Source organism: Loxodonta africana, chromosome X (assembly GCF_030014295.1).
Source record: "Loxodonta africana isolate mLoxAfr1 chromosome X, mLoxAfr1.hap2, whole genome shotgun sequence".
Taxonomy (NCBI): Eukaryota; Metazoa; Chordata; class Mammalia; order Proboscidea; family Elephantidae; genus Loxodonta; species Loxodonta africana.
Genome location: NC_087369.1, coordinates 151,835,586 through 151,853,316, shown reverse-complemented (window position 1 = coordinate 151,853,316; position 17,731 = coordinate 151,835,586). Strand labels below are relative to the sequence as shown.

At 48.6% G+C, this 17,731-nt stretch overlaps 1 protein-coding gene across 1 annotated transcript in view; it reads right to left on the bottom strand.

Moving 5' to 3' along the window:
• The window catches only part of XPNPEP2 (X-prolyl aminopeptidase 2), a 40,552-nt gene extending 23,438 nt beyond the window's left edge, over nucleotides 1–17,114 (bottom strand). Inside the window, exons 1-12 of the mRNA XM_003414749.4 lie at nucleotides 16,584–17,114; nucleotides 14,192–14,265; nucleotides 11,976–12,086; nucleotides 10,777–10,840; nucleotides 9,657–9,761; nucleotides 9,326–9,412; nucleotides 8,281–8,427; nucleotides 3,736–3,837; nucleotides 3,015–3,096; nucleotides 2,490–2,685; nucleotides 2,079–2,168; nucleotides 830–939 (exon numbers count right to left, since the gene is read on the bottom strand). Of these exons, the coding sequence (XP_003414797.1) occupies nucleotides 830–939; nucleotides 2,079–2,168; nucleotides 2,490–2,685; nucleotides 3,015–3,096; nucleotides 3,736–3,837; nucleotides 8,281–8,427; nucleotides 9,326–9,412; nucleotides 9,657–9,761; nucleotides 10,777–10,840; nucleotides 11,976–12,086; nucleotides 14,192–14,265; nucleotides 16,584–16,632 (1,217 nt within the window). The 5' untranslated portion in view covers nucleotides 16,633–17,114. The remainder of the gene's footprint in view (nucleotides 1–829; nucleotides 940–2,078; nucleotides 2,169–2,489; nucleotides 2,686–3,014; nucleotides 3,097–3,735; nucleotides 3,838–8,280; nucleotides 8,428–9,325; nucleotides 9,413–9,656; nucleotides 9,762–10,776; nucleotides 10,841–11,975; nucleotides 12,087–14,191; nucleotides 14,266–16,583) is intronic.
• Nucleotides 17,115–17,731: the final 617 nt, after the last annotated feature.

The following is a 17,731-nucleotide window of genomic DNA, read 5'->3' as shown; positions in this document are numbered from 1 at the left end:
CCCATCCCGTCAAAGTCAGAGAAAGGACCATAAAAAAAAAATAGGCATCAATTATTCCGCCTTCACCTCCGTTTCACAGATGGGAAAACCAAGGGCTACACATCCCAAAGTGAGTTAGTGGTTAAGCAAGAGTGAAGAACCCTAGCTCTCTGTATCTGAAAACGTCCCTAGCCCTACAGCAGCGTCCTGCACCTCGAACCTGCAGTCCGCTCCACAGCCTGGGCCAAGTGTGCCCTCTCCCGAACTTGGTATTTTCCGGTGGTTCAGGGGCAGATTTGGCCCTGGCAACCCTAAGCCAGCCTTACCAAGGAGAGCGAGGCCAGGCCTGAAGCTGACACTAGGGGGCGCTGTTGGGTTGTGGCCCTTTAAGTTGTCCCACCTTAAGCAGGGACTGGGGAATGTCATCCAACATTCCCTGCCCAGCTCCCACACCACGTAAGAACTTGTAACTCCGTGTTCCAGAGACATCCCCCAAATACGAGGAAGATCTTCCCTCTTAAGTAGGAAAACCGAAGAAAATCAATTCCTCCTCCCTTCCTCCCACCCTTCCTCCTCTCCACCGCAAAACAAAACAAAAAACTCAGTTGCTGTCGAATTGGCTGACTCCTGGCAACCTCATGAGTGTCAGAGGAGAACTGCACTCTATAGTGTTTTCATTGATTGATTTTTCGAAAATAGATCGCCAAACCTTTCTTCCGAGGTGCCCCTGGGTGAAACTCAACCCTCCAACCTTTAAGTTAGCCGCTGAGCACATTACTGTTTCACCACCCAAGGGTTCCCATCCCTGCCCCCAGATTCCCACACTAAAAAGATGGCGGTCGTCCTTCACCCTCGCAACTTGTTCACAAGCTCTGCTCCAGAGAACTCGTCTACTGTGCCTTTGGGCACATTCTTCTCCAGCCAGACCAAGTACCGGATCACAGCCACAGCGTCCCGCACCTGGAGCAGGGGAAGCAGAGAAGCAGGCTAAGGTGTGGGCTCAGCCACGGGCTCAGGGATGAAGGAGATCAGGGATGATGAGGGTCTGGGATCTGCAGCTCTAAAACCATGAGGGCTCGACTGTCTATTCGATGACACGAAGGGATTATTGTTAATGCTTGTATTTATGATCATAGCATTGTGGTTATGTTTTTAAAAGAGTTCTTATCTTTAGAGATACTTACTGCAGTACCTACTGAAGTACTGAGGAAGAAATGATATCTACGATTTGAAATAATCCAGCAGTGGAGGGTGAGGGTGAAAGTGATAAATGTGGGATTAAAGATGAAACAAGTTGGCTCTGAGTTGGCTGTTGAATCTGGGTGATGGGTACTTGGGCATTCATTATGCTATTTTTTGTACCTTCTCATATGTTTTAGAATTTCCGTAAGACAAAGTTTTTAAACATGAGGTTTATCCCGATCTTCAAGGAGTCCCTGGGTGGTGCTTAACTACTAGCTGAAAGGTTGGCAGTTCGAAGCCACCCAGAGGTGCCTTGGAAGGAAGACGGGCCTGGCGATCCACTTCCGTAAAGATTACAGGCTTGAAAACCCTATGGAGCAGTTCTATCCTGAAACACATGGGGTCGCCATGAATTGGAATTGACAGCACATAACAACAACAATCCCGATTTTCACAGGAATATCAAAGAGCCTGAGCCATCCTCTAGGTGGGATGAGGAAATCGGTACAGTGAGTAAATCATCTAATTTAACACTTAGAACTTGCCGGGCGGTGCTTAAATCACTTTGTGTATACTAGGTCATTTACTCCTCACAACAACCCTGTGCTACACATTAATGTTATGATCCCCATTCTACAGATGAGTTCACTGAGGCCCAGAGAGGTGAGCTTGACTTGCCCAAGGTCACCCAGCTAGCTAGTGAGTGGAGCTGGGGTTTTAACTCAGACACCCCAGCTCCAGGGTCCAGGCGCTAAAACAATGTACTGTGGTACTGTGGGTAAGAGGTGGCCAGGAGCTTGGTGTCCATGTCTTTGTTTCATTGCAGGTGTTCTCCAGGCTCCTTCGGAAGGATTTTCTTCCCTTGCCCATCAGACAGAGAGCTCCCCAAAGCTCTGTCTGTCTGCACGTGGACTTACATGGCTGGCCTTGAGGAGGGCCTGCTCCTTGCTGTTTTTCACTGCCTTGGTCACCATCACTGGGGAGTAGGTGTCTGCCACAAGTTTCTCCTGTCAGGGGACAGAGAGGAGGGTGGGAGGACAAAAAAGGAGATATAGAAGAACCCTCCCAGGCACAGTGATATTTTAAAAGGATGGACAGGAAGTCCCAGCGAGGGGAGTCTGCTCATTCCCTATTGTAGCAATGCCCACTCCTTCTGTGCTTTCTGACTCTTTAGGTCTTTTCCCGTCTTCCAGGTTCAGCTTAGCCCACCCTCCCATTCTCCAGGAAGGCTTCCTTGATTCATGTTGACTGAATGGCCAAAGCCCCACTTCAGGTTGAGACTTATTAGGGCTAAAGGGGAGTACCTGGCTTGGACTGGGTCAGCTCACCTTGGGTATCACTTCAAAGACCCCATAAGTAGTATAGCTGGTCCCAATCCAGATCCTCACATCTCCTGAGGCGTAGGCCTGGACACTGTCTCGGACTTGGCTGTAGTCCTCGATTTGCACACACATGGCGCCTGTGCAACTGGAGTTCAGATACCTCAGCGTATCAGAACTAAAGCGGCTCTTGTTTGTAAACAACCTAGGCGGGGAGGGAAGACCAGAAGGGTCCTGAGGATGTGTAAGGGCAACACAAAGGGCCAGAGGCAGACCAGGAGGCGCATAGACCCCTTATTCCTGGAGGCCAGAGGAAGCCAGCACCAGGGAGTCAAGCAGACCAGACTTGGGATACAATTGGAACAGAGGTCAAGAAGTCAGGAAAAGTCAATTGGAGGCTCCTTAGAGGGTGGTGCTGGGGCAGGCACCAAGCTCAGGGGCAGCCCCAAGGCTGCAGATGGGGAGGGGTAAGCGGCCAGGCAGTGACGAGGTAGAAGTTGAAGTCTGTGGCAGCAAGCCAAGGCAAAGCCATACCTGATGGTAGAGTCGGTGAGCAGCACGTAGGAATAGAAGAAGGGATTGTACGGGATGTCGCTGCTGCGCAGGTTGAAGAGCCCTGGAGAGGAGAATTGACTGGCTATTGGAGGTTGATCTGCCTGATCCAGCATTTCTAATACCTTTGCTTTGGCTCCAAAAACTCCCCAGCAGCCCACCTGCATCCTCCGCTCATGAGTGTTTTTCAGTCTCTTTGGGGTCTTTGAGGATCTGATGAGAGTTGCGGACATTTTGCCCCCAGAAAAATGCAAATACCCAGCCAGAAGGTAGCACACAAGTCTCAACGGGTTCCTAGAATTCCCAAAGCCCAGCCAGGGGGGCTAGGTAAGAAGCCCTGAGGCATGTAGGGCTGCGTTGGGTGATAAGCTGGGCGTGTGAGTGCTTGGGATAGTGGTTAGGCTGTTGGGAGGTATTTGCAGGTCCGCTCACCCTTAATGAGACAGAGGCACTTTGTCACCATGGTCAGTCCATTCTCTGGTGGCCTATGGGCTGGCCGCAGCTTGCCCTAGGTACCCTGGTTTTCTTATTCTGCATAACTATCTCCCCCTAGCTGCTGCCCCCTTAGCCTTCTCAGTTTCCACAGGCCAAGGCTGCAGAGCTCTCAGAAATACGTGGGTACATGGCTGATTTGAGGGGAGCACAGGACACTTGGGGGCTGGGGGACCCAGGCAGCCACCCATGTCCACGTATCCATACTCACAAGCTGTCTCATCAAGTGCCGACAGAAGGACGGCCGTCGGGGCTTTGGGATGCTCCTGCATTTGGCTTCGGATGCCAGAGACTTTCTCCTGCCAGGTGCTCCCTAGAAGCAAAGGAGACCAAAGAATGTGTCAGTGATATACCCTCTACATCTTTCCTTTGGCATTCTGTTCCTAGGAGGGCTCCCTGGTTGTTGTTGTTAGCTGCCATCAAGTCAATTCTGACTCACGGCGACCCCTTGTGTTAGAATTACAGAGCAGAACTGCTCCATAGGGTTTTCTTGGCTGTAATCAGGCAGATCACCAGGCTTTTCTTCCGAGGTACTGTTGGATGTGTTTGAACTGCCAACCTTTGGGTTAGCATTCGAGCTGCAATCTGTTTGCCCCACCTAGGGGCAAACCTAGGAGGGCTCCCTTAGGGCAATAGTGTTTTTAAGCAGTGGAACCGTTTCTTCAAACAAACCCTTTGCTTGTGTGATTATTAAGGGCATGGGCTCTGAAGCCAGACTAGGTTCAACTCCAGGCTCTGCCATTATTAGCTGGGTGACCTTGAGCAAGTTACTTAACTCCTCTATGTCTCACTTTTTTTTTCTTTTTTTAATGTAAATTTTTATTTATTTTTGGGTAGTTCACCTGGTTCAAGATTCTAAAGGTACAGAAGAGCGCACAGGAAAAATCTTCCTTCTCTGACCTCAAGTCAGCCAGCCTCTCTCCTCAGAGGCAGCCAACATTAACGGTTCTGGTTTAAGCTTCCAAAGTTCTTTAATGCGCTCTTCTTATAAGCAAACGCATTGTATATTTTCTTCTCCCTTTCCCCCTCTTTTTTATCGTGGTAAAATATATCTAACATAAATGTTGCCATTTTTATATGCACAATGTTGTACAACCATTCTGTCTCATTTTGCTCATCTGTAAAGTGGAGATGGATTATAATAATAGTATTTACCTCAACTGGGTTGTTATGAGACTCAAATGCAAAAATACTTGACAAACACGAAGAATGTTATTTTGGGCATATAGTTGTTGTTAATTGCTGTTGAATCGATTCCAACTCATGGCGACCCCATGTGTGCAGAGTAGAATTGCTCCACAGCATTTTAAAAAAAATTTTTGTTTTGTCGTTGCTGTCATTGAGAATAGACACAGCAGAACATACATCAATCCAACAGTTCCTACATGTACAATTCAATGACATTGATTACATTCTTCAAGTTGTGCAACCATTCTCACTCTTCTTTTTTGAGTTGTTCTTCCCTAAGCATCCTGTCTAATCCTTCCAGTTGCTGTTGTCAATTTGATCCCGTATAGATAGTTCTTAAAAGAGCATAATGCTCAAAGCAGACATTCTTTACTAGTTAAGCTAAAATATTCTTTGGTTTTAAGAAGACTTCAGGGGATATTTTTGGTTTAAGGTTTAAAGATTATCTCAGGACAACAGTTTCAGGGATTCATCCAGCCTCCATGGCTCCAGAAATTCTGGATTCCATGAAAATTTGAAATTCTGGTCTGCATTTTCCCCCTTTTGATCAGGATTCTTCTGTAGAATCTTTGATCAAAATGTTCCGTAATGATAGTTGGGCACCATCCAGTTCTTCTGGTCTCATGGCAAAGGAGGCTGGCTGCTCCATAGGATTTTTAAGGCACTGAACTTTCAGAAGCAGATCTCCAGGACTGTCTTCCAAGGTGCCTCTGGGTGAGTTTGAACAGCCAACCTTTCAGCTAGTAGTCGAGTATTTAACCGTTTGCGCCACCCAGTGACTCCTGGGCATATAGTAAGTTTGGTATAACTTTTTGATCAATAAACAAGCATGTGAAACAGTTATCAAGAGAGCAGTTCAAGTTCAAGGGCAAAAGGATAGGGCTGAGACCATGCATGATAAGCCTCTGCCCCGCAGTAACTCCGGTGCTTACTAAGCCAAGGGTACTGGGCTAAGCACTTCGTGTACACTGTTTTAATCCTTACTTCTACCATTTTGGAAACCCTGGTGGCGTAGTGGTTAAGTGCTATAGCTGCTAACCAAAGGGTCGGCAGTTCAAATCCGCCAGGCGCTCCTTGGAAACTCTATGGGGCAGTTCTACTCTGTCCTATAGGGTCACTCTGAATCGGAATCGACTCGACGGCACTGGGCTTGGTTTTGGTTTTTTGTACCATTTTACAGGTGAGAAACAGAGACTTCAGGGAGGTCAAGGACTTATCTAGGGTTTCACGGCTGGCAAGAGGTAGAACTGGGCTTTTCATCCAGGCCTGTCTGACTGAATGGCTCACACTCAATGTGCACAGACACCGTACTCTCTTCATAACATTGTCAGTTCCCAAATCTGTCCTTAACCTTTGTGTCACAGAGTTGTTCTTTCTGGGATGCTTGCATTCCAGTTCTAGGACTTTGATTTTCATCTTTTATCCCTGCCCCCTGCAATGCATATAAATAGTCTGCCCCTAGGCAGGGCTAGGAATTTGCTGGCAGGAGGCCATAAGCATTAAGGGTCCTAGTTGGATCCATTAAAGCAAGAAAACAACTACCATCGAGTGGATTCTGACTCATGGCGACCCCATGTGTGTCATGGTAGAACTGTGCTCCACAGGGTTTTCAATGGCTGATTTTTGGAAAGTAGATCACCAGGCCTTTCTTCCAAGGTGCCTCTGGATGGACTCAAACCTCCAGGCTTTTGGTTAGCAGCCAAACACTTAACTCCTTTTACTACTCAGGGACCTAATTGGGCCAATAGATTAGCATAAATAATAATTTAATACTATTTAAAAGTAACTTTATGCAAACAGATAAAACTATTTAACAAGAACCAAAGCTTTGGGTATGATACATGTCTTTTTAGGTTGATTTTGTTTCATTTTTTTATTGTGGTATAATACACATAAAAAAAAACTTACTATTTTAAAATGTACAGTTCGGTGCTCCTTTATTTTTTTTAAATATATTCACAAAGTTGTGCAAACATCACCACTATCTAGTTCCAGAACTTTTTTTTTTTATCATCCTATAAGGAAACCCTGTGCCCATTAGTAGTCAAGCCCCATTTCCCCTCCCTAGCAACCATTAATCTCCTTTCTGTCTCTCTGGATTTGCCAATTCTGGGCATTTCATATAAATGAAATCATACAATACGGGATCTTTTGTGTCTGGCTTCCTTCACTTAGCATAATGCTTTCAGTGTTCATGGGTGTGATACACTTTCAAGAAAACAAATGGAGCCGAATTTCAATTGTCTGATGTATACAGGTATTTTTGAGTAACTAACTTTCCACGTCCTTCCTTTGGTCCTTTAACCCCTTTAAAACCTGTGAGTGGCTGGCTGGAGAGAAAAGCTCGCTTGTCTTTATACACTTATTTAAGCTGAACTCTGTTCTTGGGCTTCCAGGCCCAGTTCTGGCTCCGGATGACTTTTCCTTGATTTGCAGCCTATGACTGCTCAGCATCCCTCCTCTTGTGGGAAGTGACAACCCACACTGACTCTCTCCCAGTCCCTGGAAGGTTTTTCCCTTTCATCCCCTCCCCTTCCGGGCATAACTCTGACCTTTTTATCTGGATAAAATGAGGTTTGCGTGTGTGTGTGTGTGTGTGTGTGTGTGTCTGATTTAACAGTCTTGGATAGCAAGTTTCTTTAATTGCTTTGGTAAGTTACAGAAGGAATGATCCTGTTACATCAGAACCGATAAAGCTATTTTAACATGTTTCATCATACTTGCTATTTTGAAATTTCCCTCCTGCCTTTTCGACTCCTTTTCAAACAAGAAATGTGCATGGAACCCTACTGTGGAAAGGGACCTCTGATTGCCCAAGGATATTACTAGGAATCTAAGACCATTGGCTCCTTTAGAGTTCCCGGGGAGGGAGGGGTGGTGACAGCCAAGACACTGATTCAGAATCTGTAGCCTGGTCTCCGTCAGAATTTTAGTTACTACTTACAAGAATCATAGAGCAGAAGGTTCTTTTATGAAGTATTTAGATGATGCCAATGAGATCAAGGTTGTTTATATTAGATTTTTCTGCGTTGATTAACGTTCCTTTGTTGTCCAATCAAAATCTGACCCTTAATCAGCGCCACAGACTGTTGACCCAAACAGTCTACTCCCTCTGGCCACCCCTGGCCTACGTGACCTCTGTAATCTCAGGAATCCGAATTCCTTGTTACAGGAGGGACCAGAAGTTAAGATTCGAGTGATTCACTACAAACCAGTCTCCACTACCAGAGAAGCAACTCATATTATGTTTCTTCTCTCTTTAAAGAGATTTTTTTTTCATCTCTCTCTGACTCCCTTGCTTCCTCCCTTCCTGTTCCCCATCGTTTCAAATCCTAACACTCTTTTTTTTTTCCCAGCATGTTTCTAAATATAATCTGAGGACCTTTTGACTTAGACTCTGAGGGGAGGAGCCCAGAAATCTGCGTTTGAAACAAGCATCCCAGCTATTCTGGTGCCCACTAAGGCTGGAGGGCCATTGCTCTGGTCCCTCTTATGAAGATGTTTCCAGCCCCAAGGAGCAGCAGCGGGGACCCATGTTACTACATGTTGGAAAGGAGAATGGAACTACCTGTGAATGCCTCTTGCAGGGCATAAATGGGCTGACTTGGAACAGGAGGCCTGTCTGCTCCCCACACCAGGTCCACAAGGTTGTCTGTGATGGACACTAGCTGTCTGTCAGAATCTTGGAGAGCCAGGTCATAACTCTCCCAGGAGCCTGCAGAAACAGGAAGGAGTCATTTGTGCTCTGTCCATGTTTAGAAAAAAATTTTTTTTTTTATTTAATACCTTAGGGAAAATTGTGATTCCGGCAAAGTTAGTCCTGTCCGCGCTGCCTCCTGTTACGCTCCTGCAGCCCCAGCAGCCCAGATCCTGCCCAAAGAGTCTGGCCCTCCTGGAGTGCTTGCCCTAGCCTGGGGTGGGTCCTCCCACCATCTCCTTTTTTGCTTTCAAAGCCTAATTGCCCTGAGCCCACCCCAGCGCTGTCCACAGCCAATTGGCCAAGTTTGGGCACTAACCATTCTAACAGTGCTTCAATGTGATGTTCAGGCCATTGGACAGGCTGGCAAAGAAGCCAGTTCTGAAGTAGGAGCTCTTCAGTACATATTCATGAGGACTCCACCTTGGGGAGCATGAACTGGCTATTGAGCTGGAACCCCAGAGCTCAGGGAGTTGGATTCCCTAAAGGGCCGTGCTTCTCTACTTAGAGGCTCTCCCAACTCCTTTGATCCTTCTAATCCACTTTCCAGAAGGAGGCTACCAAGTGATTTTAGGGTCATAACTGGCAGATTTCCAGGGCCTAGAGAGTGATTCTGGGTTCAAGGACATCCTGGCCTGTTCATCTGCTAAATCATAATGATTCCCTGAGTCTTCTAGGTCGGGTCTGTGCACCCATGACTTGAACAAAAATTGTATTCATTCTTTAAAACATATTTTAATTGCACAATCTATGAATACGTTCTTGTTGCAAAATCTTCTGCAACCACAACGTCAAACACTCCATCCTTATAGTCACGCTGCCTCTCCTTCTACCAGTGTAGGTTTCTTTTCTTCCCAGGGAAGCCCAGTCACCCTCATTGGCACGGACAAATTCAGGGACTGAGGGAAGAACATACCCACGGAGAAGAGGAAGGGGTCGAAGCCCACACGCCCTCCAGCTGGAATCTCAGTGAGGAGCCAGGTGACAATGGGAGTGGTGCCAACTGTGAGAAAGACAGGAAGGAAAGTCAGAGGTCACTTTTGGGGCAGCCTCAGGCCCTCTAGCCACACATCTGTCTGTGATAGTCCGGCCATGTGTGTCCTCTTAGATATCAACCTCAAAGTTTAATGGTAGCCTCACATTTCCTTGAGCTTCCCATATGGTCTTGTATGTACGCCTCACCTAAACCTTCTGGAACCTAGTCCCAGTTCCAGGGCTTGGGGGACACAACTCTGTGAGCTCTCTACCTTCCTTATGGAGCTCCCAGTTGCAGTCCATCTGCCGCTCAGCCTGAGTCCAGTAGCGACTGTCGGTCCAGAGAGCTGCTTTCACCAGGGTCACCACTGCGATTCCTGGGGCAGAACAGAGAAGCTTGGAGGTGATGGTGAAGGCAGAGAACTGTGGCTTTAGTTAGTGAGTGTGTGAATATCACAAGGGGCTTCTGGAAAGAGTTCCATGCCTTCACTGGAAGGAAGTGAGGCAAGAGATGTTAAAGAGAGCCTTGGGGGAAGTTTTTTTTTTGGGGGGGGGGGAAGTGGGCAGAACAGGCGTCCTGGGTCAGGCAGGCATCTCTGTTTTACAGGTGTGTTGAGGGCCTCTGGAGGGGGTCATTAAGACTTTTAGCAGGAAAAGAAGGGGAGGTCTGCTTTTGGCAGTCCGAAAGAGCCAATGCCACATATAGGTGCTCTCAGGAAAAATGGCACTTGGTGTCAAGACTCGGTGGCTGATAGGGCCACTAAGCCAGAGGCTTAGTTGAAGACAAGTGGAGAAGCGAACCTAGCAAATTTGGCAAAGAGATGAAGGGCCCACGATGCGCAAGGCAGGTGAACTTAAAGTCCGGGGCAGGAATGTTTGAGGAACAGCAAGGGGAGCTTGCATTTCTTTCAAGGCTCCAGGATCAGGGTGGGGGGCTCCTTCAGAAACTGACCTCTATGTTTGGGTTTCATTTGGCCATGTAAGGTGATGTTACTTATAAAAGGACCGACCGAGTAAAACTTGGTCTGCAAGTAAGCCATCATGGCAAGGGACTCAGTGAGCCCCTAGTGACTAGATGTGGAAGTAGCAATTGTCCCAGAAATGGAGCCCAGGGAGTGCTGGGCTGGGCCAGGCTGTGGCAGAGGCAGTGAGCGCTGGAAGGAAGCCAGCAGGGCTATCTGCCCCATGCAAAACTGTAGCCTGGGGCTATGAGATGTGTGCCCCGGAGGACCTGAAGGGGTGACCCTTTTGGGGGCAGCAGAGGGAGGCAGAGAGAGAAAGTGGCTTGGCCTCTGGACAGTAGGTCTTAGGGTCTGGGCTACTGAGAGCCAGCTACGCCAGGGCCTCTGGTTCTACCAACAGAAGCAATGGGGGCTGGGTAACGGCTGTCACCTGCAGATCCTGTAAAGCCTGTAATCCACGCACGCCTCTCATCATGTTTGCCGATGTACTCACTCTAGGAAATCAACACCATCATTAGCCTTTTTCATGGAGCTAGTTCCCACTTGGAAGACCCCTGGCCACATTCCAGTTCCTTCTGTCTGGTCAGATCCAACCAGTCTACAAGGCCAAGCATGCTTGGCACCTCTTCCAAGAAGCCCTCTGTAATCCCCCTAGCTCTCAGTATCTTTCCTTTCTTTGAACAACTGTATCTCTTGGAGTCTAAATCCCACAGTCCAGCACTGGACTCAATGTTACACTGCACTATTCCCTAAAGCAGCCTTGTCTCCTAGCCAGAAAGCAAATTCTGTGCAGTCTGGACTCTTGTCTTTTGGTTCTTTGGGGTCCTCCCCTCCAGCGGTCTGGGTTTCTACATTATCATCTTTTAATCCTCATAACCCTTGAAGACAGATCTCATTATTCCCATTTTGCAGAAGAAGAAACTGAGATTCAGAGAGGCTCAGACACTTACCCAAGGTTCTTAGCTCTTCCCAGCAGGTAGGAAGACTAATTCAAGCAGTCTTACTGAACCTGAAAATGCCTTCTCTTCTAACTGGGCCAGTGTTGTTGGGAAGTTGGGCAGGGTGGAGGTGAAGCCAGTGGTGAGAAAGGCTGGGCTGTATGGGTAGGGGGCTGCTTTGGGAAAAGTAGTTCTTCTTCAGGCCACTTTGTTTCCTGTCTGTCTCTCCCTAACCTATACCTCCAAGCTCATATAGTTCAGGACCCACCCCATCCAACCTGTTCATTGAGACCTTTGTCAAAGCATGTTACCTGAAGGCCTGGGCTGGAAGGTTCTTAGAGTTTAGAATTCTTCCAGCCTAATCCCCAGCCCACATTCTAACCTTCTGGGGCAGGGAAGGACCAAATATTCTTTCTGGATCTGACTGCCATCTAGCAACTGATCCAAATCAATTCTGAAGTTTTTTATATTCTTGAGTTCAAGGAGATTTGGCAGTGGCTTCCCTCTTATGTAAAAGGATACTTTCTTTCAGTTGCCCTCAAACTACCGACCGACCGTGTCCAAGCTCCCCACTTCCCTCCCTTGGTCTGTCAGATCCTTTCTCTGCCGTCGTCTTCTGAGTCTTAGCCTCCTGTTGGCGGCTTGTTCTCATAGGCCGAGCCGGGGAAGCGGGAAAGGAGCTGTCCCTCACCATGTGGGCATCTGTGTCTGGGATGATGTAAGCGGTGAGATTCTGGGTCTGCATCTGCTGGCGGAGGGCTGCAAGCTGCACTGTGGTGTTGACTGCAGTCACCGGGAGGTACTGACAGATGACAGGAAGACACCATGACACACACACAGAGATATACATGTTACTTAGGGGAAATGGCGCCTGGGGCCCCAGCCTCTCCTGAGGCAGCAGGTGAGTGGGGTGGGGTGGTTAGGATGTCCTGATGGGGGTTTTGGGGGGACTTCTGGTGTTGTGGTTTAGTCTAGAGTAAGATGCCTGGGCTGAGTGGAGGTGCTGAAAAGCTGGGAGAGGGACCCCTTGTGCAGTAGTTGGCCCTGAGTTTGGGGTGTGGGCGAGAGCTGCAGGGACTTGAGCATTGACACTGGTCCAGGGCAGGCAGACAGTTCCTCTTTGGATATCTTGGGGTAGGGTTGGCAGATTTAGCAAATTATAATACGCCCAGTTACATTTGAATTTCAAATAAATGACAAAAAATGTTTTAGTATGCTTCATGCAATATTTAGGACATCGTTGTTGTTAGGCGCCGTCAAGTCAGTTCCGATTCACAGTGACCCTATATACAACAGCAGGAAACATTGCCTGATCCTGTGCCATCCTCACAATTGTTGCTATGCGTGAGCCCTTCTTTGCAGCTACTGTGTCAATTCATCTCGTTGAGGGTCTTCCTCTTTTTCACTCACCCTCCAATTTACCAAGCATGATGTCCTTTTCCAGGGACTGGCACCTCCTGGTAACCTGTCCAAAGTATGTGAGACGAAGTCTCGCCATCCTCATTTCTAAGGAGCATTCTGGCTGTACTTACTTCTTCTAAGACAGATTTGTTCATTCTTCTGGCAGTCCATGGTAAATTCCATATTCTTTGCCAGCACCATAATTCAAAAGCATCAAGTCTTGGGACATACTTATACTAAAACATCCTTCATTGTTTATCTGAAATTCTAAAATATTATCCATTGCTTATCTGAAATTCAAATGTAACTGGCTCTCCGGGATCTTATCTAGCAACCCTAACTTGGAGGCTTTTTCAGGTTTCTACCCAAACGGCAGAGTGAACAAATAGCCCTAGCCATTTGGGACATTGCCCAAAAAGATCTTCTCTAAGCCGGACATTTCTTTGCAGGCTGTATTATCTTTAAAATGAAATTCATGATTTTTTTGTTTTGGTTTTGCTTCGTGTTGCCTTCTAGTCAAGTATGTATACCCATGTTTGTTTTTTAATATAAAAGCAATGTGGTTTGCCCACCCACTTGTCTGCCCCAGCTGTCCCATAAAGTTGACATCACAAACAGATGTACCACTTTTGTCCTGTGGCTTAGTGTGCTGCTGGCATACACACCACCTCACACCTCCTGGCCCACCCCAGCCTGGAGCTCTTTAGCCCTACTCTGGTTTGGGAAAGGAGCCCTGGTGGTGCAAACTATTAAATGCTCAGCTGCTAACCCCAAGTTTGGCAGTTCCAATCCACCGAGTAACTCCGTGAAAGACCTGGTGACCTGCTTCCGTAAATACAGCTAAGAAAACCATGGGACCATTCTAGTCTGTCACATGGGGTCACTATGAGTTGAAAATGACTCAGTGGCACCTAACAACCACTGGTTTGGAAGTTACTCAGGTCTCCAGCTAGGAAGCTGACTGGCTGATCCTCTTCAGTTCCAATCTGCTGGGCCTGTCTTCTCCTGCTAAGCCTCTTCTCTAGGCTCTTCTAGCCCTCTGGCTTCCTCCTTCCTCCCTTCTGTGCCCCCTTCTTTCCTGTGCCTCTAGGATTTTTGTTTTCTCTCCTCCCATCCTTGCCCTCCCCTCTGCCTAGCCTCAGCAAAGGCCAGCTAGCAGCCTCCCCGCCCTCCTCCACCCCTCCTCCCTCCCTGAGCAGGGCTGCCCTGACCCTGCCTGGGGGGCAGCAGAAGTAGGTAACCTACTTGGTAATGGGTGGGAGGGATGTGAGGGCACAGATGGGGTGTATAGGAGGGAGGGGAGGATGTTAGACACCTGAGAAGGTGTGCCTGCCCCAAGGGGTGTTATTCAGAAACAGGACCCCCCGCCCCGAGGCCAGGGGAAATCCAGAGAAAGGCTGAGAGAGAAAGAGAGGGAGGGAGGGAGAGGGAGAGGGAAGCAATGGGGAATGGGGAGGGCGCTGGGAGCTGCGGGGAGGCTTGTGTGGGGTGGAGCCAGGGCCTCACCGGAGGGCTAGTGGAACAGTTTCTCACATCCTGTCCTCCAAGGTCCGCTGCTTTTGGGTGGCCCCAGGCACAAGCTAGAAATGGAGAAAAATCCAGGGTCACTTGGAGACCAGCTAACTCTTAGAGAGCGGCTTAGCCACCTCCTGCTCCACAAGTCCCCCTCTTCCCCTGGCCTCCATCTTTTGAGACGCACAGGATGTTGCCCAACTCTACTTAAGGATCAAAATAATCACATTTCATAGGAAATCAGGCTGAATTGGATGGCACGCTAGGTCACAATCAAAGAAACCTCTTTCATCGACTAGTGATTGCCACTTTTGGATAGGTTTTCATGCTCATTAAATCAATTTTTTTCTTCTGATCTAATTGGGTCTTTTCAGGGTCTACCAAACTGGAAAAGTTGTGTGTAAATTACATTTTTGTAATCAAAATTTCTTTGAAATGCTCTAGAGGAGCTCACTAAGTCATCACCCCCTACCTTCATTTTAGCCTTTCATAAATCAAATTTTGTATATATTGGCTTAAATTAAAGGTCCACTTGTACCATTTCTTACAGCCCAAATCTCAGCCTATCATTCCAGGCTCATTTTGAATATGTAAGACAAGTTAGCCCAGCCTGCAGTAGGTGCCTTGTAGGGAAAGGTGGGTTAGCATTTAAAGGGATGGGTCAGTATCCACTCCCCCTCTCCTAATGTTTTTTTTTTCTTTTTTTGCCTTCCATGTGGGAGATCCAGGTTTGATTCCTGACCAATGTATCTCATGCACAGCCACCACGTGTTTGTCAATGGATGCTTGTGTGTTTCTACGATGCTGAACTGGTGATCTACTTCTGAAAATCAACCAGTGAAAACCCTAGGGATCACAAGGGTCAAATCTGCAACCAGTCATGGTTTTGTTGTACATGAGGTAGCCATGAGTTGGGGGCTGACTCTACGGCGCTACCACAGCTATATGCCAGACACTGAACTCAGCAATTCATGTGTAGAATCTTATATGATACTTGCAGTAACCCTGTGAGGTGGACATTATTATTCACTTTCTACAGAGGAGAAACTGAGGCCCAGATAGGTTTGGTAACTTGTTCAAGCTCTGCCACAGTGAGTCTGTGGTAGAACAGGAACTTGAGCCCAGACCATCTGAGTACAAAAGGGGGGGGGTGCCCTTTCCATCCTCCCACTCTGCCAGCCAAAGGAGGTAGGCCTGGAATGGTGATGCCACAGAAGGGACGGAGTGTTTGGAGATCTAGTTTCTAATTTGGGCTCTGCCCCAAATTCGGTGTGACCCAAGGAGACCATAAAACCAAATCCGTTGCCGTTGAGTCAATTCCAATTCATAGCGATGCTGTAGAACTGATTAGAACTGCACCACAGGGTTTAGAAGGCTGTAATCAATCTTTATGGAAGCAGACTTTTCTCCCTAGGAGTGGCTGATGGGTTCGAACCTCCCACCTTTCAGCTAGCAGCCAAGTGCTTAACCACTGTGCCACCAGAGCACCTGACCCAAGGAGTGTCACCCAATATTCATTGAGTGAACATTTTCTAAGTGCCTATTCTGCACCAAGCACTGGGCTGAGAGTTCCACAGGCCCCAGGCCTCTGTGAAAAGAGGGGGTTGGGTTAGATAAAGTCCCTTACTGCTCTGAAAGTCCGGGGTCTCTGATAGTCCTTTCCTCCTCCCCACCCTCTGCCTTTTAAGGGGTATTTCCTCAGGGGGTAATGAGGGCATGAGGAGGGGAGATCCTATATATGCTTTGACCTTCCCAGTGGGTTGAGCTACAGAGGGAAGAAAGGTGGCTGGGGTCTAACACCTTGAATATTCTACCTGTCTCTCTTGGTGGGAGATGAGACCACTACTGTTGCTTTAAGAAAAAGAACACCCATCTCTGTAGGAATACATCTCTGGCAAAATGGTGGCACTAAGACACTGTTTTTTTTTAAGATGCCAACACAAGAAGCAGGACACGGCCAATCCATGTCCCTCTGGACACCGGAGGCACTGGCACTAGGGAGGTGCTCAGGAACTTAGTGCTGAATGAATGAGCAGGATTCTGCTGACAGAGAGCAAAGGGAAGGGAGGCCTCCCTAAGGCTGGGGGTGGGGTGGGTGTGAGGGACGCTGAGCTGGGCACCTAGTTGTGACCAAAGGGGACTAACAGAGCACCGTAGGGGGAAATGGAAAGATGCCAAGCCAGGCTTGATCCAAGTCATACGGCCCCAAAGAGATGGCCCTGGGATGCGTCTTCCTCAAGACAGAGAGGGGAACCAAGAGGAAGAGACAACCTGGGCCCCAGCCCTCACTCCAACCCTCCCTGAGCCCAGAGGGGAGAGGCCAGAGCTGCTCTCCAGCTGGGCCTGCCCTTCCCAGAGTGGGAGGGAGAGGCAGGGATGCACATACCACAGAGGAGGACAAGCCAGGGACAGCAGCCACAACGAGCCTGGGCCATAGGGTCTCCAGATGCAGGCGCTGGTGGATGGAGGGGCTGGGGAGAGTGGGCAGGGCTGCTTCCCTGGCCTCTTCCTCCGGACCTTTCCTGGGCAGGAGCAGCCAGGGGGTGGGACTGGCTGAAAAGGAGGTGTCCAGCTGGTAGATGGAGCGGCCCCCCTCAGGTCCTTTCTTTCTGAGGGCTCCGTGAGTCAGGGCAGGCAGAGGAGCGATGGGCTGCCCCAGGCTGTCTCTGCTGGCTCCTTGTCGCCAGAATAGGGTGTGAGCCCGCCCAGGGCAGAGTCCAAAGATCTCTGAGACACAGGAGCAACAGCTGGTCTCAATCAGCCTGCTTGTCCCAGCCCCCTCTTCAGCAGCCAGCCTCCAGCCATTCCTGAATTCTGTCCCCCTCCCCCCAGCAAGCTGTTTCCCATTAGCTCCCCCACCCAGGGCTCTGGCTACAGCCCTGCTTGTGTCTCAGGATGGATGTTTGCTCTTCCCTCTCCTCTGAGCTGGCCTGTTTCAGGAAAAGCCTGTGTCCTCTCTCTCCCTAGGGCCTGAGAAGCCCCACTGCACCCCCTGGGGGAACTTCATCATAACTGGAGAGTTAACTCCTTGAGGCTCCTCAGGAGAGCCCACGGTGTCAAAGTGCTGCCAGCCACTGACAGAGGGCAAGGCTGCCCTTCCTTTGGAGGCTCTCAAGCCCTGTTCAGCTGCACGTTCTGCACTCTGGCAAACCCAAGCTGTTATAACCCGTTTGCACGTGAGAGGGAATGAAGGCCTGAAAGTCCCTTTATTTGGAAGGACCAGGGGATGTCACTGAAGAGGGAAGAAGATCCAGAAAGGGGAGTTTGGGCCTCCCAGAAGACAAATTTGGTTAACTAGAAATGCCCTAAGGAACTCTGGTGGCACAGTGGTTAAGCACTCGGCTGCTAACTGAAAGGTTTGAACCCACCAGCTCCTCCTTCAGAGAAAGACGTGGCAGCCAGCTTCCATGAAGATTACAGTCTTGGAAACACTATGGGCAGTGGCGTCACGAGGGTTGGTGTCACCCTGTGCAGTAACTCATGTTGTCACCCCCCATGCTAATTATAACAATATTGTAGCTAAAACACAAGAAA